This window comes from Artemia sp. Qi Xiang Cuo, chromosome 9 (genome assembly GCF_049724085.1).
Source record: "Artemia sp. Qi Xiang Cuo chromosome 9, ASM4972408v1, whole genome shotgun sequence".
Taxonomy (NCBI): Eukaryota; Metazoa; Arthropoda; class Branchiopoda; order Anostraca; family Artemiidae; genus Artemia; species Artemia sp. Qi Xiang Cuo.
Window position 1 is genome coordinate 18,491,389 of NC_142802.1, and position 26,371 is coordinate 18,517,759.

The 26,371-nt window shown below is 34.9% G+C and overlaps 2 protein-coding genes and 1 non-coding gene across 6 annotated transcripts in view; 2 read left to right on the forward strand and 1 right to left on the reverse strand.

Annotated features, from left to right (window-relative positions):
• Positions 1-7,349, forward strand: part of kra (basic leucine zipper and W2 domain-containing protein kra) — a 65,216-nt gene extending 57,867 nt beyond the window's left edge. The window contains exons 7-9 of the mRNA XM_089094325.1: positions 1,365-1,587; positions 2,942-3,064; positions 6,968-7,349. Coding sequence (XP_088950451.1) covers positions 1,365-1,587; positions 2,942-3,064; positions 6,968-6,996 — 375 coding nt within the window. The 3' untranslated portion in view covers positions 6,997-7,349. The remainder of the gene's footprint in view (positions 1-1,364; positions 1,588-2,941; positions 3,065-6,967) is intronic.
• A 1,396-nt stretch (positions 7,350-8,745) lies between these two features.
• On the reverse strand, positions 8,746-8,818 carry TRNAV-CAC (transfer RNA valine (anticodon CAC)). The gene has a single exon. It is a non-coding gene; the product is annotated as a tRNA-Val (tRNA).
• A 3,668-nt stretch (positions 8,819-12,486) lies between these two features.
• Positions 12,487-26,371, forward strand: part of CaMKI (Calcium/calmodulin-dependent protein kinase I) — a 117,655-nt gene continuing 103,770 nt past the window's right edge. For 2 of the 4 annotated variants that reach the window (XM_089094326.1, XM_089094327.1), the window contains exon 1: positions 12,487-12,721. The gene's annotated coding sequence lies outside the window, so the exon portion shown is untranslated. The remainder of the gene's footprint in view (positions 12,722-26,371) is intronic. The other 2 variants (XM_089094329.1, XM_089094328.1) reach the window with 2 other exon arrangements.

Sequence of the window (26,371 nt, forward strand, 5' to 3'; positions counted from 1 at the left end):
AAAGTTATGCTCCTTGAGCCCCCACGTCCCGTTCTACTGTAAAGGAAGTAACATCGGAAGCAACCGAGTAGATTTGGTTGAAGACTTCACTTACCTGGGATCTATTTTGTCGAAGGATGGCTTGATCACAAAAGAGCTTATATTTCGAATAGCCAAAGTTTCGGCAATTGTTGGGAGGCTTAGCAGCATCTGACGAAAGCCAAACATAAGCCGCTTTACCAAAATGCGCATTTACAATGCGTCCGTCAGTACTGTCCTGCTGTATGGAGCGGAGACGTGGCCAGCTGCCAAATCTATCCTCAGCGCCGTCGATGTCGCTCAGACGAAACATCTCCGAAGAATCGAAAGACTTCACTGTACTGACTTCGTTAGCAACCAGACTCTCCTATCACGTACGGCTCAAACTCCTTTCTCAACGCAGCTCGCCCAGCGTACTGTTCGGTGGTACGGCCACCTCCTTTGCATGCCACGCGACGCCCAAGCATGGGTCGCATTTGACTTCGACCCCACCCTACACGGATGGTAACGACCCAGAGGACGCCCACCCACTAGATGGAAAGACAAAGACGATGAATTCCTCACCCAAGCCCACATTCCGGTGGAAGAAGCTGCGATCCTGGCAAGCGATAGGTCAACCTGGAGGCACCTAGTCTCATCGTTCTCTACGCCGAACCCTCGGCAGGAGCCTTAAGTCAAGTCAAGTAAGTCATTGCCACTTATAGGAGGAATTACTCATGTGGTCTGAAAGAGAAGCGGAAAGAATATTTATACATGTAGTTTTTGTTTTTGTTTTTTTGTCACGTTAATTATGGCTGTCGAAACGAAATTTAACACAGTAAGGAAGTAGCTACTGTTTATTTCTTCTTCTTTTTTTGTCTAGAAAAAAAAATCGAAAATAGAAGCGAAACAATTATTCACCCATGTGAAATCAATTGTCTATACGGTAACCTGAAATCTGGTTGCCAAAGTGAAATTTAACACAGTGAGAAAATAGCATATATTCATTTGGCGATGTGAATTTGGTTGCCGAAGTGAAATTTTTAGACAGTTAGGAAGTAGCTTGTTTTGTTTTGTTTTTTTGCCTAGAAAAAAAAAAGTCGAAAATAAAAGCGAAACAATCGTTTGCCGAAATAAAGACATTTGTCTATAGAGTAACCTGAAATCTAGCTGCCAAAGTGAAAACTAAATCCAGTGAGAAAATAGTTTTTTTTGCCCATAGAAAGTTTTTTGAAAATACGAACGAAAGGAATATTCGTGCATGTGAAGATATTTGTTCATTGGGCGATCTTAAATCCGACTGCCAAACCACAATTCGATTCTATTCAGAACCAAGCTCAACAATTATTTTTTCGTTTTACTTTTAGATATTTAACACAATCATGAGCGCTGTTGAGTGGAACAAGAAGGAGGAGCTTGTTGCGTCGCAAGCTCTCCAGCATTTGAAACAATGGGCGCCAGTCTTCCAAGAATTCACTGGGGAATCACCCAAAGCCGAACTGTCACTACTCATTCGAATTCAAGAATATTGTTTTGAAAATATTGCCTTCATGAAGGCCTTTCAAAAAATTATATTGCTTCTATACAAGAGTAAGTTATATGATTTTCTTTCGTTGCTTTTTTGTCAAAAATTAAAAGTATAGGAAATATATTAAATTTTGAAGCGGAAAAAAACGGAAGTTCGCCTACAAGTAAAGCAGTAGTCCAATTTATGTTCCAATTTTAAATCGGCCAAACTTCTTTATAATAAGGTTTAAGAAGAGGAATTAAATTACTTAGTCTCGTAACCTCTAGTACGGAATCTGTTGAAAAGAAACCTCTGTCTTAAAAATTTGTGTGTATAAGGTTTTGAACTCAATGACTAGAGGACTTGCAGCTTTTCATACTATTTTTCCTTTTTCCACAGAGGAAGTCAGGTCTCCACAATTTTGTATACTAAAAATAAACTTGTGTTTTAGGCATGATTAGCTAAATACCTCTACAGGTGATAAGACTCCAGAGCCATTGCTGGCGCATAGGGTGTCAAATCAACATTCCATTTGCCGGGTTATATTACAAGGACAAATAGCAAGCCTGTTGCCTATGCTTGTGGCAGTGGGCATAGGATCCTCCAGAGCCATTGCTGGCGCTTAGGGTGTCTAATCAACGTTCCAGTTGTCGGGTTATGTTACAGGGACACGTAGCAAGCCTGTTGCCTATACTTCGGCAGTGGGGGTCTGTCTCTGGGCCCTGCGTTGCCAAGCAGTGTGTCAATCCACTGTGCTACTACAGCCGAAGGGTTCTTAAGAAGAAAAAATGTTCATGACTTTTTCCTCCGTATTTAAATACAAGGAAAATTAGGGCTTAATTCCAATTGAATTAGTTTTTTTTTTTTTTTTTTTTTTTTTTTTTTTTTTTTTTTTTTGAGAATAATATGGAATGGCGACAATCAAAGTGTCACTATCTGATAAGCTAAGTCTAAAAATGTTAACCCGTTGGGTTTTGTATCTAGTTTACCTGAGCTACTAGGAACTATTGTCTTTTACATTATTATTAATCAGATGAGTATAGGAAAATCTTCAGCTGATGTGAACAAATGGGAAATTTTTGATGTTTTGTAAAACCTCCGTTAATCGTTTTCAGTGCAGAAACAAGTCTTCAGAAATAAAATGAGAAGAATGCAAAAGCCAAACTAGTCTGAATAAGAGGGAAAAATATATGTGTCAATAGAGAACAGAGGCTATAGAAAATGACAAGAATAAAACGAACATTTTTATTATCCTTTTGCTTTTCTTCTTAGAAGGTGGTTCTTTTAATTTTTCGTTTCTTGTTTGTTGAGTCTCTTAAGTTTTTGGCTTTGTTGTTTCATTCTGCAATTTTTATCGGTGTCTATTTTGTTTGTTTTGTGTTGATGTCGGTTTTATTTTCAAGTTATATGTTTTATTTGTATATTATTCTCCTTCAGCTGATGTCATTAGTGAAGAAGTAATTCTGAAATGGTACAAGGAATCCCACTCACAGAAAGGAAAGTCTGTTTTTCTTGAGCAGATGAAAAAATTTATTGATTGGCTTCAGAATGCTGAAACGGGTAAGTATCTAAAGCTATTCTCTAAGTTGGATCACGCTTGGGTTCAGGGGTAGTAATACTAACCGCTCAACCGGGTTGGTTGAGGGGTAATTGTTCTTCGCGCACAGCGCTTATACCACACATGATCCGCTTTGAGAGGAGTCAGAAAAGAATAGGACGTCGAGGAGGTTTAGTGAGGAGGGGATATCGGAGATTCGTTTTCAGTTATTCATATAACATAGGATCAGAAGAGGTGAAAAAATTATTGGATGACTTCAAAATAGCGAAATGTGTATATATTTAGAGCTATTCTAACCGGGGTCGTGCCATACGTACTTCCTTTGCTTGGTAATACTAGATGACACTATATTTTGTGCATGCTCAAGTAGTCGCCGCGTTGAATAAGCTTATTGCAATGAATTTTTGGTGTTCCATAGGCAATTGCAATTATTGAATTCCTTTCAATAGTGCTTATTGAAACCTACTTAACAAATTATTTGCCTATTGTCTGTCCGAGCTCAATGGGGACAGACTCGTCCTTTTCTAGATAGAAAATTCTTGGTCTATTTATATACCAGAATAAATTTTAAAAAAAATCATTTTAGAACTTTTTTAATAGCTCCTAATGAGCTGCGAAATTTTTATCTCTGTTAGTTGTTTTTTTTTTTTTTTTTTTTTTTTTTTTTTTTTTTTTTTTTTTTTTTACTATAATTTATGGTATAGCAGGAACACCGTAGGTGTATACCGAAGGAAATCTAGACCACTAGATTTTGACCATATTGTAAATTTTCAAATTACTTGCGTAAAATTAATTTTGCTGTCGAAAGGATGTCCAGTTTGGCATAATAATTGTACTTCTTCAATTAGTAATTGCCATTAAATACAATAAGCTATGTTGGTCGGGGCAATATACATTGAAACGCCATCTATATTCTACCTACGCTAGGAAATACTTAGGGCTTGCCCTAGGTCAGTCTAGACATAATTCATTACAAGATGTTCCAGTACTAAAATCTAATAGCTTTAACGAAGTGTAAGGTAACGAATCGTAGTAACGAACTGTAACTAAGGAGCAACTTGTGCTTATAATATCTGAAACTCTAAAAAAAAATTCATTTTGGTTACAGTAAACGTACCAAAAGAATCAGCTTTATAAGGTGATTCCAAATAAGGGAAAATCATGTTTAAAATTCATTGTTTTGTTGCAAACATTCCTTAAGGATGTTTGTTTAGGTCTTTTTTTTATGTATACTTCTTATGTACATTCTAATCGTATCGATTCTGTTGTTTGAAATTGGATCTTGCTTGTGGCAATCATTCCTCTGTATGTCTATTAAGACCAATCGATACCTTAAAATTCGTTTAGCAAGTCTCAGCGTCGGCTGACCGTCTTTAAGACAAAGGGCCCAGTAGCGAATGTTCTTATCACCAAAGAGAACTCCCAAAGTTGCCAAATTACTGAAATGATATTTCCTTAAAATTTTGGTGTGAACAGTTCGAAATGATATTTTTTTAAATTGTGAACGGTTCGAACAGCTAATAAGAGACTAGTCTAAAATAAAAAAATATATATATAATCTTTTACTAATTATTCAGCAAAGTGCCATCTATGTAATGGACCAGCAGCTTAAATAATACGTCCTCATCGTCGGTAATGTTTACAGTCAAAGCAGGTGGTACCACGGGAACTCCCAAAGCTGTAAATTGGTCAAATGACATTTCCTATGAGCTGGTTTTTAACGTTGTCTAAGCAGGTATGCTAAAACATTTTTAGGGATTGTCCTTTCCTAAATTTAAAAAAAAACTTCTGGTCCTTTTAAATTGAAAAAATAAAATTCATATAAGTTTCATTAAAACTGAATTCTCTATCTCCAGCGCAAAATGGTGGAAATAAAAAGCAAAATTTCTAAGATTTCCGGGAAAGTAGGTGTCGGCTTTTATTTTTCTATTGCTTATTTGGATCTCTTATCCAAGCTCTACAAGTTATGGCAAGATGGCTCAATTAGTTCCAAATACTTTGGGCACACCAACTAAAAAAAAGTTTATAATAGACAAGAGGAGGTGATTCTTTAATGCACCTCGTCGCTTTAAAGTTTTTTCTACTTTTTTATGCACGTCTTTAGTACAATCTATTCAAATGGATTCTACTTTAGTAAACTCTTTAAGTTGTTTGTGACAATCTTTCCTTAGTATGTTTATTAATGTCTAATTCTTTTCTTTCTTTTTTTGTGTATATTTCTGTACATTCTATTTGTATAGATTCAACTTTTGTAATCTCAAGTTGTTTGTAGCAGTCTTCCTTAGTATGTTTATTAAGGTCTTTTTCTATGTATTTTTTTAATCGAATGCTTATATTGATTGGAACACGCCTTCTCACAGAATATAAATGGAAATCTATCAAAAAATTAAAATATATTTATAATTAAACTAAAACAAAAAAGGTCAGCTAACCCCCGGCCCATAACCTCTAAATAGATCTCACAGGTTATTAGGTCTCACAGGTAACCTCTAAATAGATCTCACAGGTCTAAATAGATCACAGGTAAATAGGTCTCACAGGTAACCTCTAAATAGATCTCACATGTCTAAATAGATCTCACAGGTATATTTATAATCACATAGATCACAGGTAACCTCTAAATAGATCTCACAGGTCTAAATAGATCTCACATGTATATTTATAATAGATCTCACAACCAATGTGGTAAATTTTATGTGGGAAGAACACAACAGATTTTAGAAAATAGGCTACAGCAACACAAGAATGCAATAGATTGCGCTCTAAAACAAAACAAAACACCAGAAACGTTTGAGTCAGCTGTTGCAGAACATCTTTATAATTTTCCTCATCACAGTATTTTATTTGATCAAACACAAATAGTAGATACGTATGTAGGGCTTTTTACAAATCTTCAGGGAAATTATAGAAATAAAAAAAATACTCGAGGGGGGTATTAGTATCAATAGAGATGAAGGGGATTTTAGGATCAATTCGATTTATAATAGTTTAATTAAAAAACAGGTAAAATTTTCAACCAGTACTATTTTGGATAATAGTTCGGATACGAATGATGACCTTGCGGACAAAGGTCAGACTAGGTTAAATGCTGGTAAAAGTAAACGAACTGCAGCTAAGCTTGCAAGCAAACGAATCTGTTCAATTTATAATTCAAACATTGGGTGATGAACCTGTGAGATCTATTTAGGGGTTATAGGCCGGGGGTTAGCTGACCTTTTTTGTTTTAGTTTAATTATAAATATATTTTCATTTTTTTTATAGATTTCCATTTATATTCTGTGAGAAGGCGTGTTCCAATCAATATAAACATTCGATTTTGTTTATACGCCAGTGAATGGAATTGTTTATTTAATATGTGAGTTTTCTTTTCCTATTTATTTATATTTTGTCTTTTGTTTGTTTAGTATGTTTTTTATGTTGATGTAAGAATTTTTTTTTTTTTTTCCGTTGAGAAAGGCTCCCGGATGTGGGGCCGAAATATTCGGAGTATTTTTGTTTAATTAAGTGTTTTGTATTCACTGCTTTATAGAAATTAAAACCCGTTTTTCTTGTTTAATTTTTTGTAAATGGAAAAGCAGTGTGGTCTAAGAAATTATTTTTTCCTTTGTATGTTTATTAGTGTCTTATTCTTTTCTTTCTTTTTTTTGTGTGTACTTCTCTATATTCTATTTGTATGGATTCAACTTTTGTAATCTCAGCTGTTTGCAGCAGTCTTCCTTAGTATGTTTATTAAGGTCTTTTTCTATGGTTTTTTTTTTTTACTATTTGTGTACGTGTTATGTACATTCTGTTCATGCGGGTTCTGTTTTGTAAAATCTTGAAGTTGATATATATATATATATGTATATATATATATATATATATATATATATATATATATATATATATATACTTCTTTTTTTCAGAGTCGGAATCGGGAGAAGACGAGGAATAAAATGAAGAATACAGATTAGAAAATGTACGACAAGTATTGCGACCAGGGCATCTCGTATATTTTGTTTCATTATTAATCTACGAAAATGATTTATGCTTATTAATTTCTTTTAGTTCTAGCAATAAGTGATTCCTAAATAAGGAGATTTTTACGATTCATTACTCTTTTTTAGTTTTTAAGATTTGAGTGTATTGAATAATGGGCTGATCTGTAATCTTGAAAACTGGCGTTTTCTTTTGTGCGGAGAGTTTTCATTTTTTATTTCCAGCGTCATGTGATCTAGGTGTGGTTGACTTTTTGTAGTTTTTCCGATGAATATGAAATACAGTCGCTCTGTGATGAGTGGAATTGAATTTTGCTTTTGTTTCCGTCAGGTTTCTTGTTAGTGCTACTCTTGGTTCAAACAGATGTTCACACGAGCAATATTCGCTTGTCACGGCCATTTAGTTGTAATTTTAGTTGCTTTGTCGAGCAATTTATTTAGTTGAAAAATTAAGACTTATTTGACAATTTATTCTAAGCAACAGCTATATCATTCTTACAAGAGACAATCCTGTGCAACCATTACGGCAATTAAAATTGCTCCTTTTTTAATTAAAATTTTTAATTTTAATAAAATTTTTAATAATTTATAATTTTAATAAAATAAAATAATAATTAAATAATAATAAATAAAAATAAAATAATTTGTAATTTTAATAAAATTTTTAATAAGTTTTAAGTAAAATTGCAATTAAAAAGTGCAATTGCTTCATCAATTTTTGCTTCTTTTTTCGGTGTGAACCTGAAGTTAGATTAAAAAGTGAATAAAATAGACTTATTTAAACCTTACCTAGACTCAAAGCTTATGTTATTATTTACGTTTTTTTCCGAAAAGCTTAAGAAAATTATTTTTACTGTAAGTATAAGAGATATATACATAATTTCGGAATTGAATAGTATCGTGCTATGACAAATCCAAGATACATTCAATTAGCCTTTAAAATAAACTTACTATTTAAAGATTTTTTAAAAATAAACTTGTATAAATAATATACTCAATTAAATATGAATAATAATAAAGCAATAAAAATAACAATAATAAAATTATAAACTGAAAATAAACTTGTTTTGTAAATAAACTGAAGATGAAAGAAAGCTTCCAATTTGTGTACAGTTAAAATTTCATAGACAATGTTCGCTTTAATGTCACGTAGACGCCTAAAATCAAAACACCTGAATCAAACCATTCCTGCAAAGATTTTCAGATTGCAATGTTGGAGTCCTTGGGCCCGTGCCCCCATGATAAAAATGGTTGACTAAAATGAATTTCTTAAATATCTGTCTAAGAAATAATGTTGAGAGTATTTGAGAATGGATATATGCTTTAAAGGGAAAAAGCAAAAGCTGAGAAATATTCTGAGGGAAGTTACTTTATTTATTATATCTGTTTTAACTACAATATTGCTAGACTATAGATTGATGAGACTTCTTGACAACAATGGTCTTTGCGGCAGCTGGAATCAAACTCTGGCCTATCATATTGTTGAGCAGAGATCAATCAATTGCGCCACCATAGACGCCCAGCAATATCGTTAAAGTAAGTGATCGGATTTCCGACGCTTCTTGACTACTAGGGTCCCTGTGTTGGCCATGCAGTGTGTTGCTATAGCCGGTTCGATCTCTGGGTCCCGCATTACCAAGCTAAGGTCAAGCCTGTTACGGCACAACAGGCCAAAGAACGTATTAGCCACCATGTTAACTAAAAAATGTTCTCGCCCGGGTTCGAACCGGGGACCTTGTGCGTGTGAAGCACACGTGATAACTATTACACTACGAGAACTTACATATTGGAACAAGGATTTGAATTTAGGCTTTTTGATGCAGTATTTGTCGTTACTACGGAGGGACTTGAACTTCAATCCCCTCTCTCCTACAATGGCTATTAAACAAGAGTCTGATAGCCGCTCTATTGTAGTAACTTATGAATATTGCTGGCAGGAGCAATGAATTTTTCAAACGGTATTCGGAATGTAAGCGAACCTAATATTCGTCTATGTGATGATGTTTCCCTAGGCGAAATTTGATTTCTGTTGGAACGTAGCTTTAGGTTCTATTTTTTGTTGGCTAACTGCCCAAAGAACTATCATAAACATGCCGTCTTTCAAAAATTAAGAAGGGAAAGATTTGGAACGGATATTCGCCTGCGTGATGACATCTTCCATGTAGGATGACGTAAAATCAGACTCCCGGGTGGAATTCTATTTCTGTTAGAAATGAACAATCTAGACAATTAACATGGAAATAACATCTTAAAAAAAAATCCAGGAAACTGGAGAAATTGTCAACAAAATCATTCATATATTCAGAGGGACAAGGAAGTTTATTAATCTGCAATATTGCTGGTAGAAGAAACGAATCTCAAATGGAGGCCGAAGTAAAAGCGAACCGAATATTTCGCTTTATGACCCCATCGAACACGAATCTCAAATAAGTAAGTAAGAAACGATTCTCAAATGGGGGACAAAGTAAAAGCGAACCGAATATTCCCTTTTATGACCACATCACTTCCGTAGGATGTGAAATGTGGCTCCCAATCGGAATTCTATTCCTGATAGAACTTGACGTGACTCTTTTGTCATAGACTAACTAAACAATTACCATGAAATGTCGTCTTATTAAAACTTCAAGAATTGGAAAGATTGTTTTAGAGCCCAAAATCCTTGAACAGAACTGGTGCCAGAGGCACCAGTTGCTGTAAGAATTAAAAGTGCGACATTTGCTATTTTTGCAAACTTTCAGGAGAGCCAAAAAACGGAAAAAAAATTGTCAGCTCTAGTTGCTCAGAAGGATGAGGCTAATGGAGATAAAGGGAATATGTTCTAAACTAACTTGTGCTCTTTTCAGTGATGTACATTAAGTTAAAGTATTCCGAGCGAATTCAAGATTATTCCATTTTATGGCGCATGTCTCCTTTTTTCTTGAAAAAAAATAGGGAGACACGTGCCAGATCCCCATGCTACAGCTCCATAAGATAATCACTTCTGTCATTCTGAATTGCAACCAGACCTGTTAAAAAAGATACATATGCCACTTAGAGGCGTAAGTGTCTTTACCATCGTAACGGTAAGAGATAAGACAATTCTGACTGCAACATTCCATTGCTTGGGCTGAGTTTACCCATGACACATACATCACTCATTTTCGACCAAAATGGCATATGTAGCGTTTTTAACTATAACATCCGAGTTGTCCTCCTGCGAATGCAAAAGGTACTGGGAGCACGAAAAGTGAACCGAGTTTTGTTGACTCAATTAACCGTTTGTTTGAATCAACTGAAAAACAAAAAACTGGGATATTTTGACTCTTTATAGTTGCGTTTTTGATTACCAGACGAGGTATTAAAAATGTAACTACCTATGACTATTGTTTGTATAAGAAAAGGTCTAAATTTGAAAAATATTTGTGCATTAGAATCACCATTTTAAGACTAGATGCAAAAGAGGAAAAATTCGGCAAAAAAATTTAGAAAATTAGAAGCCTCACCTTATCTTGGAAATCGAATTCAGTGCAAAAACCCAGGTTAAAATAATATATTTGCAATGCTTTGTTTAACCTGAATGGTTTATAATTATCTTTTAGGAACATTCCCTCGGGCCGGGGCATTTTCTGTTTAAATAGTGAATTTTTGTTTGTTATTGATTTTGAGATTATTATTTTATCTCCTTTCATTTGGCCTAGGCCTAAATAGAGGTACTTTGGGGCGATAGCTCCCTTCTTATTGCAGGGAAATATTTTCTTTCTACCATAAAAAATTACATTAACACGCTTGCTGGCACAAAATGTTGAAAGGGGGAGAGAACCATGAGTGCCGTCAGGGTTTAATTTGAGTTGTGCTTAGTATGTGACATAGTGCATTTTGTATAATACCTACCAATGACTTTTGGAGACTCTTTGGGACAGCCAAATCAGAATCTAAAAATACCAACGTGGGCGTACGTAGCTTCTTTTTTAGGGGGGAGCAGCCAATTCTGTGATAAAGGGTGAGGGCCTGGAGTTATATTGGCAGTTTACAAAACCTTACATTGCCAGCAAGTTCTATCACATTTTTGTTATAAGTAATCACCATAAATCATCAATAGGCTTCAGCATTTAATTTTCATGGATAAGAGCTAAATCATTCCAAGACATTATGGATAATTGTTTCTTGTTTTACTTTTTATTGTGTCATTCTAGCTGTTTATTTCCAGCTTTTTCACTTATCTACCTTTCATCAACTGCGTTTTTAGCCATCTATCTTTTTTCAATTTTTGTTCAACCATCTGCTTTTTCAGCCATATCTAGTGTAAATTTGAAGTTCTAGGTGGGGCAGCTGCCCCCTCCCCTTTGTGTGCCCATGAATACCAAGGAAATCAAAATAAAAACACATTTTTACCCCTCCTCCCCCCCCCTAGACGCAACTTGAGCCTATTCATTCCTGAAAGGAGCAATTTTTCAGAATTATTCTTTCGGCTGTTTCAAAATTATGAGGTTTTTAAGGTAACGCCACAGTTTCGTTAGTGTTCCCATGTTGATCTATGAAAATAAATTAGAAAAATTATTTAGTTAAGTTCGGCAATACTTATTGTTCTGGAAATTCCAAAATTAACAATCTATTGATTGCCAAAGACAATAAAACCTTTAAAGGAACGCCACATCTTCTTAAGCTGTTTGGCACCACACGTTCTAAGTTGTCTTTTGCTAATTTTTAACCCATGTTTCTTTTTATTAATCTGGCACCGTTATTGTCCAAAACTGCATATAGAGATCTATTTTGTACCTATTTTTTAAAGAAATTAATGGTTGTATAAGTTTCAATCTAACTAATTCAAGCCATAAGATCTCATTTTGACTGTCTTCAGTACATCAAGTGGGATACAGATTAGATATTTTGGAATCAAGGGGCTTAACTCTCTAAAGAATTGTCAGCTGTAGTCTTTCTTATATTTTTAATTGCATGTTTATGGTTATTTTTTACGAGAGCCATGACCATCGCAAGCTACTTTTCATGGGAGGTAGGGTTGACTTCTTAGTAGGCCTTCGGCATAAGTCTCCTTAGAAATACCTTTGGCATAGGTCTCCTTATGGTAAGATGTTTGTTACTCTGTGTAGCAGCCATGTACTATAAGGAACAACATTAAATATGGACATCTTATCGCACGCTGTAAAATAAATCAAAACAAGTCTGTGTAATGAAGATTATCGTCAGAAATACTCACTGATGTCCCACCCCTATAAGAAACTACGCTTTCATGTTGATATATTTTATGCAATACGATCACAAAATCATATCATTCCTTAAAAATTCACTGTATTTTTGACAAAGAAAAGATTAATCTTTGGTTGTACATTTAGAGGTGTTGACACTTAACATTTTTGGTAGTGTTTTGGCTGACTTTTTGCCAAGCAGAAAACAAAACTAGTGCTTGTAATCTGTCATCTTTGCTACAGCTAGGTTTTGTCGACTCACCTCATGAAAAATACTTAAGAAAACCTACCTCAAGATAAAAATATACAGAGACAGTCTCAGAAGGACGTTGCTTTGGTAGAATGTGATTACGTTCAGACCTTGTGGTTGAGTCGCCTTCAAATAATTGAAAATAATAATTTTTGGAAGAAACACCATATTGTTGCTCCATTTTTCAAATGGAGAGGGTGATCTATATAGCGATTGGACTGAATCATTTTATGTGATTTGTTTTATATAGTAAGTAAAATAAGTATTTTCCATAAAATTCTAGTTAGGGGCTACTCACTGATCTTGGAAAATAGTTGATATAGGCAAATGAAAATACAGTAATGAGTGCTGGGTCAAAAATAGGCTATAGGTCTACTTGGGTAGGTATTGCTGAGCTACTGTGTTTCACCTTTTGTGATTTCGGTAAGATTGTACTTTAGCTACTTTTGGCTATCTTAGAAAGGGGTTAAGTAAGAAAAATAAAACTCTTAGGGGTGGGTCTACAGGCTAAAGTATGTCCCAGAAGGTATTTTGAAGTACCTACCTCCACTCCTCCCTCTAGAGGGTCCTGAAATTAGCCTACATTACAGGTCTATACCTATTGAAATTTTGATAAAACAACATTTTACCTTAATTTTCAGTTGTCAGTGTCTTTTTATTAGGCTATCTGGCTTTAGTTCTGGAAATGTAATATCTGTTATTTGAGTAGAATTTTAAGACATAAGTGTTTTTTTTTTCAAAATTTAGGAAAGGTATTTGCATAGCCTATCTTTAAAAGGTAAAATTCTACTTTAGTTAATTTTGGCTATCTTGGAAAGGGGTTGGGTTAGGAAAATGAAACTTTCAGGGATGGATGTACATGCTAAGGTATGTCCTGGGAAGGTACTTTGAAGTACCAACCTCCACTCATCCCCCCCTCTGTATAATGGTAAATTACTGCATATTACTAGTTGTTTTAGCTCACATTTCATCCTATATTACTATCATAATTATCAATCACTGCTTACCTTATACAACTTTAGCTTTTAACCTTGTTCATTAAAATATATTCCAAAATCCTATTTCCATTGTAGGCCATTTAATTTTCAACCCATGCTGACTTTGGTTATGGTATAATGAACCAGGTTTGTTGTGATGTCACAACTTTGCTTATCATAGCCCCTTACCCTTAAGGGTAGCATGCAGGTGCCAAACAACTCTGTGTTGATAAGGCATTTAAACCTTTATTAATTAGGGAAATAATTTGACAAGATAGACAAGTAAAAATAGCTGAATCATTTTTAAAGCACAAATTATGTCATGGGAAGATGTTTTTGAAATCCCCCTTCCACCCAAACTCAAAATTTTCTAAAACTCTACTTTAGAAGCTTTTAAGGTCAATATCTATAAAATCATATTATTGAGTTAGGACAAAAGTGAATACACCATTTGATGCCTTTTTTTTATGCTGATTATAAGTATAATTTGTTTTTCGATTGGAAATGAGTTTCAGCCCCTCCCCCCTATCTCTACCCGGTCAAGGTTAGGTTAGGTCTATTCGAGATAGGGGGGGGGGGCTGAAATTAATTTCCATTAGAAATGCTTATTATATTTGTCATAAGCCTAAAAAAAAGGCATCAAATGGTGTATTCACTTTATTCCTAACTCAATAATATGATTCTGTAGATATTGACTGCTTTTAAAATATTTCTAAAGCACTGAAAGATAGAGTGCTAAAAACATCAGAATCGACTTCAGAGGACACGTTATATCAGGGGAAGAGGTTTTTGAAATCCCTCTTCCCCCCAAACTCAAAATTTTCTAAAATTCTACTTTAGAAGCTTTTAAAATATTTCTAAAGCACTAAAAGATAGAGTGCTAAAAACATCAGAATCAACTTTAGAGGACAATTTACATCATGGGAAGATGTTTTTGAAATCCCCCTTTGCCCCAAACTCAAAATTTTACAAAATTCTAATTTAGAAGATTTTTTAAATATTTTTAAAGCTCTATAACATAGAGTACTAAACACATCATAATCAACTTTAGAGGACAATGTATGACATGGGAATGTTTTTGAAATCCTCCTTCCCCCCAAACTCAAAATTTTACTTTAGAAGCTTTTTTAAATATTTCTAAAGTGGTAAGACATAGAGCATTACAAACATCAGAATCAACTTTAGAGGACAAATTATGTTATGGGAAGCTGTTCTTGAAATCCCCCTTCCCCCCAAAATTTTTGGTAATTTGGTAAATTTTTACCCATACTTTAGCCTGTACATCCATCCCTGAAAGTTTCATTTTCCTAACCCAACCCCTTTCCAAGATAGCCAAAAGTAACTAAAGTAGAATTTTACTGAGGTAAATACTTCAAAATACATTCCTGGGACATACTTTAGCCTGCAGACCCATCCCTGAAAGTTTCATTTTCCTAACAAAACCCCTTTCCATGACAGCCAAAAGTAGCTAAAGTAGAATTTTACCATGATTTGATGGATTAAAAGAATTTATACATGATTGGTCTATAGTCTACCTATCTGGTTTATGACAAAAACAGTTTTGCTGATATCAAATCTTATAGATTAGAATTTAGCAAAAGTATGAGGCTCAAAATGGTAAATGTTTCATTATTCATATTATTGACTTACAAATAAAGTAAACATACCACTTGATGCTTTTTTATGGTCTTTCCAAATATAATAATCATTTTTGTTGGAAATGAATTTTACCCCCACCTCTCTAGGCTAAATACCAATTCAGAGTATATATTTGCACATTAGGGGGGTGGGGGGAAATTTTAAACTTACCTCTCATTTACATCAGAAATAATATATATATATATATACATATATACATACATACATATATATACATACATATATGTATATATATATATATATATATATATATATATATGCATATATATATATATATATATATATATATATATATATATATATCTCAAATCAAATGAGTCCTTTTTCAAGTTTCTACAACAACATTTTCAAAAAAAACCTTGTATGCTCCCAGGGAATAAATTACAACCTTAGCCCTGAGGGCTCTGGGGGGAGTGTCTTCCTCAAAGGCCTAATTTCCAGAACTTTCAACTATGTTGAACAAAATGGCTATCTGCAAATTTTGATTGGATGTGTTTAGGGAAATGGTGGGCGTGAGAGGGGGTTAGTTACCCTCTAATCACTTTTGACTATTATAAAGGGCACTAACCCTCTCAATTTCCTATTGAACGAGGCCTTTTTGAAGTTTCTACGACAACGCTATCTATAAAAACTAGCCCTAGCGCTATCTATAAACTATCTATAAACTAGCGCTATCTATAAACTAGGTAATTGAAAGGGCACTAACCCTTTCAATTTCCAATCAAATGAGCCCTTTTGAAGCTTCCACGACAAAACTTTCTATAAAAACCTTATATGTCCCCAGGGCATAACTTACAACCCTTGTCCTGAGGGGGTTATCATCCTCAAAGACCTAATTTCCAGAACTTTCAACTCTGTTGTACAAAAGGTTGTTATCCTCAAAGACATAATTTCCAGAAATGGCTATCTCAAAATTTTGATTGGGTGTGTTTGGGAAAAATGTTGGTATAAGAGGGAGGTGAGTTCCCCTCCCATGACTGTCGACTATTAAAAAGGGCACTAGCCATTCCAATTTCCAATTAAATTCGCCCTTTTTCAAATTTCTACGATAACGCTTTCTGTAAATACCTTCTATAAGTGCCCCCAGAGCATAACATACAATCCTTGCCCTGAGGGTTGTGGGGGGGGGTGTCATCTTTAAAGACGTAATTTCTAAAACTTTCAACAGTGTTGAACAAAAAGGCTATCTAAAAATTTTAATTGGAGTGATTTGGTAAAATTTAGAAAGATCATCCCCCTGATGAACTGAGGTTTGTGACACTCCTTGCCCCTGTTATGTAAGGGGTTTTTCTGCCATCCAAGCAAAAAACTGTTGGATAACAATTGTTGTGGTAAATTTTTTACAGTTCACATTATTGACTTACAAATAAAGTGAACATACCACTCAATGCCCTTTTTATGCTCTTTATGAATATAATAATTGCTTCTATTACAATTTCATATTTACCCACCCCCAACCCTCTAATGTGCAAATATATGCCCTGAATTTTAACCACACAAAGAAGCTACCAACACTAGATAATTTATTGAAATGTGTTTAAAAGCATATCTCTAGTTTATAAAGTTGTTCAAGAGTAACATATTCCAAAAATACTTATTTATAACATTTCAAACCTCATTTATTAGGCAACTCAAATATAAAATGTTTTCCTACCGTTTCAAGTTTTCCAAATGATGTCAACAAAAATAGTGCTGAATTTTGATATTCAAAACTTTGCTGTCAACAATTCATGGTATATTCCAATTCAGGGTATATATTTGCACATTAGGGGGCTAGGGGTGGGTAAATTTGAGTTTGCAATAGAAGCAATCATTATATTCATAAAGAGCATAAAAAAGGCATCATGTGCTATTTTCACTTTATTCAGAAGTCAATAATATGAACTGCAACTATTGACCATTTTTGCTACACTAGTGTTTCTGCCATCTAACTAAAAACTGTTAACTAACATTGTTAGAGACTAGCAATTGTGTTTCTGCTGTCTAAACAAATACCTGTTGCCTAAAATTGTTAGCAAACAGTTGGATAGCAGAAAAACCCCTATATTTCCTGTGATTTTTTTTTTATTCTCAATTGTGTTGCTGTTTATTTGATTTACAGGTAGGCCTAAACCAGTTTTTAAAAGAGTGACTCTAACAGAGGTAAACAGGGGTATTGTTAGGGGGTGTCAAGGGGGGGGGGGTGGCTACCACCACCACCCCCTTGGGACGCCCCTGTCCCCTAGAACAGGTCCAAACACTTTTTCTCTGATCAACTTCAAACTAATGCCAATAGGCTCCTAGGGTAAGGGAGTCCTCAGGCACAAAAACAATTTAGTTTGAGATCACATCCCCCCCCAAAAAAAACAACTGACACTGGAGATTTTTCTCAGTTGGCTTGACAAACAAAAACTACAACAAATAATAGTAGGGCTACCACTGCCCTAAATCATAGACAACACAATAGCGCTGCCTAAGTAAAGATCAATGTTGGCACAATCAGGGACAAATCTCCAGCATTTTTATTGGGAGGGCAAGAGGGGTCTATATCTGGATAGTCATAGGGCATGAGATGTATAAAAAGATTTCTCCACATTATTGGGGGGGGGGCAACTGTCCCCCCCTTGCCACCCCCAAACAATGCCCCTGGGCACAATTTATTATTTATTTATTTCTTTTTTCCTTTAGACCAGGGCACTTTGTATTGAAGGAGTTGTTGTAGAAACTTCAAAAAGGGCTCATTTGATTTGAAATTGGAATGCTAGTGCCCTTTTCAATAGTTGAAAGTGATTGGAAGGCAACTAACACCCCTTCCACGCCCACCATTTCCCCAAACACATCCAATCAAAAATTTTGAGATACCCATTTTGTTCAACGTAGTTGATTTCCAGATGGAAAGTATGTTTTTGAGGAGGACACTCCCCCCACAGCCCCAGGGCAGGGATTGTAAGTTATGCCCTGGGGCATATAAGGTTTTAATTGAAAGAATTGTCATAGAAACTTCAAAAAGGGCTCATTTGATTGGAAATTGAAATGGCTAATGCCCTTTTTAATACTCGAAAATGATTGGAAGGTAACTAACACCCCTTCCACACCCACCATTTATCCAAACACATCAAATCAAAACTTTGAGATAGCCATTTTGTTTTCATTGCAGTCAAAAGTTCTGGAAATTACATCTTTGAGTAGGAGACTCCCCCCACAGTCTTCAGGGCAAGGGTTATAAGTTATGCCCTGGGGGCATATAAGGTTTTTATTGAAAGCTTTATCTTCAAAAATTGAAAAGGGCTCATTCAATTGGAAAGTCAAAGGGCTAGTGCCCTTTTAAATAGTTGAAAGTGATTGGAGGGGATCTAACCCCCCTCTCACGCCCACCTTTTCCTCAAACACATCCAATTAAAATTTTTAGATAGCCTTTTTGTTCAACATTGTTGAAAGTTTTAGAAATTACGTCTTTAAAGATGACACCCCCCCACAACCCTCAGGGCAAGGATTGTATGTTATGCTCTGGGGGCACTTATAGAAGGTTTTTATAGAAAGCTTTGTTGTAGAAACTTCAAAAAAGGCTCATTCAATTGGAAATTGAAAGGGCTAGTGACCTTTTTAATAGTCAAAAGTGATTGAAGGGCTACTAACCCCCCTCTCACACCCACCATTTCCCCAAACACATACAATCAAAATTTTAGATAGCCATTTCTGGAAATTATGTCTTTGAGGATAACAACCTTTTGTTCAACGTAGCTGAAAATTCTGGAAATTACGTCTTTGAGGATGACTACCCTCAGGGCCCTCAAGGCAAAGGTAGTAAATTAGACTCTTAAGGCATATAAGGTTCTTATAGAAGGTGTTATCGTATACACTTCAAAAGGGCTCATTTTACTCATAATTGAAAGGGTTAGTGCCCTTTTTAATAGTCAAAAGTGAATGGAGAGCAACTACCCCCCCCCCCCCCTCAAGCCCACCTTTTCCCCAAATACATTCAATCATAGTTTTGAGATAGCCATTTTGTTCAACGTAGTTGAAAGTTCTGGAAATTATGTATCTGAGGATGACAAACCCCCAAGAGCAACCAGGGCAAGGGTTCTAAGTTATGCCCTTGGGGGCATATATGGTTTTTATAGACAGCTTTGTTTTAGAAACTTCAAAAGGGGTTCGTTCGATTGGAAATTAAAGAGGCTAGTGCCCTTTTTAATAGTCGAAAGTGATTGGAGGGCAACTAGCCCCCTTCCCACGCCCACCACTTCCCTAAACACAACCAATCAAAATTAGCAGATAGCCATTTTGTACAACATAGTTGAAAGTTCTGGAAATCAGGTCTTTGAGGAAGACACTCCCCCAGAACCCTCAGGGCTAAGGTTGTAAGTTATGCCCTGGGAGCATACAAGGTTTTTTTTTGAAAATGTTGTTGTAGAAACTTGAAAAAGGGCTCATTTGATTGGAAATTCAAAGGGCTAGTGCTGTTTTTAATAGTCGAAAGTAATTGGAGGGCAACTAACCCCCCTCTCATGCTCACCTTTTCCCCAAACACATCCAATCAAAATTTTGAGATAGCCATTTTGTTCAACGTAGATGAAAGTTCTGGAAATTAGGTCTTTGAGGATGACCCCAAACCCCACAACCCTTTGGGCAAGGGTTGTAAGTTATGCCCTGGGGGGCATATAAGGTTTTTACACAAAGTATTGTTTTAGAAACTTCAAAAAGGGTTCATGCAATTGGAAATTGAAATGGCTTGTGCACTTTTTAATAGTCGAAAGTGATTTGAAGGCAAATAACACCCCTTCCAAGCCCACTATTTCCCCAAACCCATATGTCTTTAAGCAGCACACTCCCCCACAGCCCTCAGGGCAAGGGTTATAAGTTATGCCTTGGGGGCATATAAGGTTTTTATAGAAAGGGATGTTGTAGAAACTTCAAAAGGGGCTCATTTGATTGGAAATTCAAAGGGCTCGTGCCCTTTTTAATAGTTGAAAGTGATTGGAGGGCAACTAACCGCCCTCTCACGCCCACCTTTTCCCCAAACACATCCAATCAAAATTTTGAGATAGCCATTTTGTTCAACGTAGTTGAAAGTTTGGGAAATTAAGTCTTTGAGGATGAGCCCCCCCCCCCCCCCCACCGCCCTCAGGGCAAGGGTTGTAAGTTATGCCCTTGGGGCATATAAGGTTTTTATAGATAGCGTTGTCGTAGAAACTTCAAAAAGGGCTGATTTGATTGGAAATTGAAATGGCTTGTGCTCTTTTTAATAATTGAAAATGATTGGAGGGCAACTAACCCCCTCTCATGCCCACCATTTCCCAAACAAATACAGTAAAAAGTTATAGGTAACCATGTTGTTCAACGGAGTTGAAAGTTCTGGATATTGGGTATTTGTGTAGGGGAATCCCCCCACCCTCCCCACAGCCCTCAGGGCAAGGGTTCAAAGCTATGCCCTGGGCGCCTATGAAGTTTTTATAGAAAGGGATGTTGTAGAAACTTCAAAAAGGGCTCATTTGATAGGAAATTCAAAGGGCTAGTGCCCTTTTTAATAGTTGAAAGTGATTGGAGGGCAACTAACCGCCCTCTCACGCCCACAATTTCCCCAAACACATCCAATCAAAATTTTGAGATAGCCATTTTGTTCAACATAACAAAAAAACGTAACCCCCAAGCTTTCTAAAATCCAGGATATAATTTGTACTTTACTGAAAAAAATTATTTTAAATGTTTTCACTTTTCTAACTTTAAGAAATCAAAAATCAATTAAGATTTTAAAGAATAAATATCAGCAAGAATATAATTTGTAGTTTACTGAAAAAATTCTTTTAAATGTTTTAACTTTTGTAACTTTAAGAAATCAAAAATCAATTAAGATTTTAAGGAATAAATATCAGCATATGTATATTAAACTGACAATGCAGATTTTTCCATTAGACTCATTTGAATTTTTTTCAGTAAAGTACAAATTATATTCTGTCTTTTAGTAAGCTTGGGGATTAGAACCCTACTCATTTTAATTTCTGTTCGTTTTGAGTTTGACTTATATATAATAATTTCTATTTTTTTTGGGTTTCCTTTATTTATTGATACTGATTTGTGGAAGTTGTATTCTTGGTAGATTATTTGATTCTATTTTTTTACATTTTTGTTTAAAGGAGTTGTTTACTGTTTTTAAAAAACTTATTTTGTTGAAAAGTTTTTTTTAATTAATCTTCTAAAGGCCAGAGTGACATTTGTGTTTTGCTGAATATAATGTGTATTTCAAACAGTCTCCTGTTGTTATAACATTGAAAAATAAAAAAAATGTTATCTTCTAGGAATTAAATCATTATGTTTTAACAATCAATTTGGTCTCATTAGTCAAATATGCAGTAAAGCTTTATTCATACTTTCTTCTTTTTAAATGCACTTCTTTCAAATGTGTAGAATATCGATTGCTTAATCATCTTTTGATTCACCTATTCAAATAGTGTTTCAATAGATTAAACAGATTGCATCGAAAATAAACAATATTTATTTGAAGTTTTTTTTTTCAACCAATTTAAACACTAAAATCGTTAAAGAGTTTTGTTTGGGAATCAGTGTCCATTATGTTTGGAAGAAATAGAATCAAATAGTAAAGTTTTGATAAAAATGCCTTTTTAAAATAGTGGACAGTCATAAATGCATTAATCTAACAACAAACATTTTTCCTTCCCTGTAACCATGGTTATGGCCATAAGTTCCTTTTTGTTGTTGACATGCTGAAACGCTGTCTAAGATATATATGGGTTTCAGTAAATCACAAATGATGCTCTGGCCTTTAGAGTTTCTGTTGGGGGGGGGGGGGTTAGTCTTACTCTTATTTTCATAATTTATGCTTGTTTTAAATTCAGGTTAATTGTTCATTCCAATTTCAGTTTGTTTTATGATTCATCTGTTCATCCATAGCAGTATCTGTTACCATTGTATTTAACATGATTATTCATTTTGGGTCTTCATTAATTTGTCCATAGTAATTTCCGTTCGTTGTGAAGGTAAAATATTATAGGCTTTTATTTCTGCTTCTTTGGGTTTTAACATAGCTCTTTACTTTCCTTGAAAAACTTCTGTTTTGGAAGAATTTTTCTTAATGAATGAAATAAAGAGTCCGGGTTCGATCTTTGTTCTTTGTCTTTCTGATGAAACTTGTTCTAATAAAGTATCTCATTCTAGTGCCAGTTGATATTTAAGTCTTCTGCCAAAGTGACATTCTGGTGCACAAGTAATGAATAAACTGTATTATTTTTATTTCGGTGCTGAATTGCGTTTCAGAGTCCTACTGACTCTGAAAGTCAGAACTGAATGTTTTGGGGCTATTTCTCCCATCCTGGAAGCAAAATCCAGATATGCATAAGATAATGAGTCCAGTCACTTCCTTTTTATTTTTATTTTTTTTAGGAAATATATAAGGTAGTGTAAGTATCTAAAAAATGGGTTTTAACTTTAAATAATTGTGTTTTACTTAAACTTGGCTAAAATTATGAATGATATACCATTGTAAAGTACCCATTAGTAATTCTTAAAATTTATAACATCCAATATAAACAACATCACCATCAAACTCTAGTTGTCCAGAATTATTTTTCAACAGTGAAATACTTACCAGCAGCCAATGAATTGCTGAAAATTAGCTTCAAAATAGTGCTTGTATGAAAGTAGCATCCTGGCAACAGGTAAAATTACCTAATGTCATGTCTCATTTTGATGATCTATCTGGTTCTAAAGCCCATTAGGAAACAAAACTAGCACTATATAAAAGAGTCCATTTAACATAGGAGTACTGCAGAATGTTTCTATTAATTAATTAAAAAAAAAAACTTTCCAAAAAATAAGTTTTTCAAAGAAAAGTAAAGGCCATTTTAAATTTAAGCTCAGGAAATACATATACCTGTTAGAATTCAAACTCAAGACGACCAGAAATTGTTGTAAAAGAATAAATGAAACCTAAAACGAACAGAAATAAACAATCATAGGAAGAAAACATACAACAAGTAATAATATAAATGAATATATAAATCTTAAAGCAAGCAATGCTTGGATTGAATATGAAAATCAAGCTTAAAACGAAAACAAATATTTTGTTATTAAAGAATAAATCAAACTTAGAACGAACAGAAATTAAATAAACAATCAATTCGAACAAACATACAATATATATTAATGTAAATGAATAAATAAATCTTAAAACGAGTGAAACTTATATTGAATATGCAAATCAAGTTTGAATCAAATAAAAATAACTACAAACAAGAGTTTGGGTATCGCCTCACTGCAGAAGCCTAAAACCTACCGCGTCATTGGCGCCTTAGTCAAGAAATTAACATAAGTTGGGTTCAAAACCCCTATGCCTTCCCAAGGCCAGAACATAATTAGCACTTTACTGAAAAAAATATAAATGTTTTTACTTTTATAACTTTAATAAATCAAATAATATTAAGATTTTGATTACTAAATATCAGTAGGCTATATGTATATTAAACTAACAATGCACATTCATCTGTATTTTTTTCAGTAAAGTGCAAATTATGTTCTGGCCTTGGGAAGGCATAGGGGTTTTGTGCCCAACTTGTGTTAATTTCTGCTCGTTTTGAGTTTGACTTGGTTATTTATTGTAATTTCTGCTCGTTTTGAGTTTCATTTATTTATTGATGCTGATTTGTAGTAGTTTCACGCTTGGTAGATTATTTGATTTTATTTTGCTTATTTTTTGTTTAATGGAGTTCTTTACTTTTCTTTGAAAAACTTATTTTGTGGTAAAAGTTTTTTTAATTAATTTCTGTTCGTTTTATATTGACATAGTTTTTTCAGAGAAATAGAAAATAGTGCTATAAATCTTTTCGTTTTTTTAAAGAGTTATAGTTTTGCCTGTTGTTTGTATGCCGGAGAAAAAATTTTCAGCAATTTCGAACAACATACACCCTCTTAAAAATCTGGACACAAATAGAAGTGTTTAATTTAGTTTCATAACTCGTCTAGTTGACCTGAAATGGAAAACTTGATACTATTCGCAAAAAAATCTGGTTACTTTCTTTGATAGCTTGGATACACTTACGCTACTTTGATTTGGTTAAATTTTAAGAGCAAAAGCAGCCCTTTGAACATAAAACTCTCAGTCGTTCTTGGGATACTGCTGAGATGCCTTATTGGGAATTAGCATTAACACAGTGCATTTGATTTAATCTTATGACAACATTTAGTTTTTAAACATAAAGTCAAATAGGAGGATGGGCGTGGGAGGGGGATTAGTTTTCCTCTAATCACTTTCGACTATTAAAAAGGGCATCAACATTTTCTATTTTCAATCAAATGAGCTTTTTTCGAAGTTCCTACAACAGCTCGTTCAATACAAAGCGCCCTGGTCTAAACAACAACAACAACAACAAAATAATACATTATACCCACATTGATGTTTACTATAAAAATGTCAAGCCTTCCAATGACTTTCGACTATTAAAAAGGGTAGTAAGCTTTTCAATTTCCAGTTAAATGTGCCTTTTTTGAATTTCTATAAATGCAGTTTCTATAAGCATCGTAAGGACCCTCATGACACAAAATACAAGCCTTTCGCTAAGGGCTGAGAGGATGGTTGTCAATCTCTAGGACCTGATTTCCAGATGTCTGGGAAAATCGTGGGCGTGAGAGGGGCGTTAATCTTTCTCCAATCACTTTCAACCATTAAAAAAGGCACTAACCCTTTCAATTTCCAATCAAATGAGCCCTTTTGAAGTTTCTACGACAACGCTTTCAAAAAACCTTATATGCCCCCAGAGGATAACTTACAACCCTCGCCCTGAGGGGGGGGGTTGTCATCCTCACAGACCTAATTTCCAGAACTTTCTACTATGTTGAACAAAATAGCTGTATGAAAATTTTGATTGGATGTGTTAGGGGGAATGATGGGCGTGAGAGAGAGTTTAGTTACCGTCCAATCACTTTCAACTATTAAAAAGGGCCCTAGCCCTCTCAATTTCCAATTGAATGAGCCCCTTTTGAAGTTTTCATTAAACTTCATTAAAAACTTTATATACTCCCTAGGGCATAACTTACAATCTTCGCCCTGGGGACTCTGGGGGATTTTTCATCTTTATATACATAATTTCCAGAACTTTAAACTACGTTGAACAAAATGGCTATTTCTAAATTTTGATTGAATGTGTTTGGGGAAATGGAGGGCATAAGAGGGGGTTAATTACTCTCTACTCACTTTCGACTATTAAATTTCAATTTCCAATCAAATGAGCCCCTTTTGAAATTTCTACAACAACTTTCTATATAAACCTTATATGCCCCCAAGGCATAACTTACAACCCTTGCGCGGAAAGCTCTGATGGGGTTATCATCCTAAAAGACTTAATTTCAAGAACCTTCGACTACGTTGAAAAAAAAGGATATATCTAAACTTTGATAGAATGTTTTTGGGAAAGTGGTGAGCGTGAGAGGGGGGTTAGTTGTCCTTCAATCACTTTCGACTATTAAAAGGGCTATAGCCCTTTCAATTTTAGATTGAATGAGCCTTTTTTTGAAGTTTCTACGACAACGCCTTCTATAAAAAAAAACCTTATATGCCCCCAGGGCATGACTTAAAACCCTTGCCCCGAGGGTTGTGGGGGAGTGTCCTCCTCAAAAAGATCATTTTTCTATCTGGAAATCAACTACGCTGAACAAATTGGCTATCCCAAAATTTTGATTGGATCTGTTTTGGGGGATGATGGGCCTGGGGGGGCTAGTTACCCTCCAATCACTTTCGACTATTAAAAAGGGCACTAGCCACTCCTATTTAGAATCGAATGAGCCGTTTTCGAACTCTCTACGACAACTCCTTCGATACGAAGTGCCTGGGTATGGAGAAAAAAACAACACATTGTTCCCACATCAAAAGAGGGGGGCTAGTTGCCCTCCAATCACTGTTGACTATTAAAAAGGGCACTAGCCATTTGAATTTCAAATCAAATGAGCCTGTTTTGAAGTTTCTATGGCAATGCCTTCTATAAAAACCTTATATGCCCCCTGAAATTTAAGCGGTAGCCTCTTAAGCCTGTTTTGAAGTTTCTATGGCAACGCCTTCTGTAAAAACCTTCTATGCCCCCTGAAATTTAAGCGGTAGCCTCTTAAGCTTTCTTAGGGCATAACTTAAAGCCCTTGCCCTGAGGGTTGTGGGGGAGTGTCCTCCTCAAAAACATGTTTTCTATCTGGAAATCAACTACGCTCAACAAAATGGCTATCTAAAAATTTTGATTGAATGTGTTTGGGGGAATGATGGGCGTAGGGGGGGGGGTCTAGTTGCCTT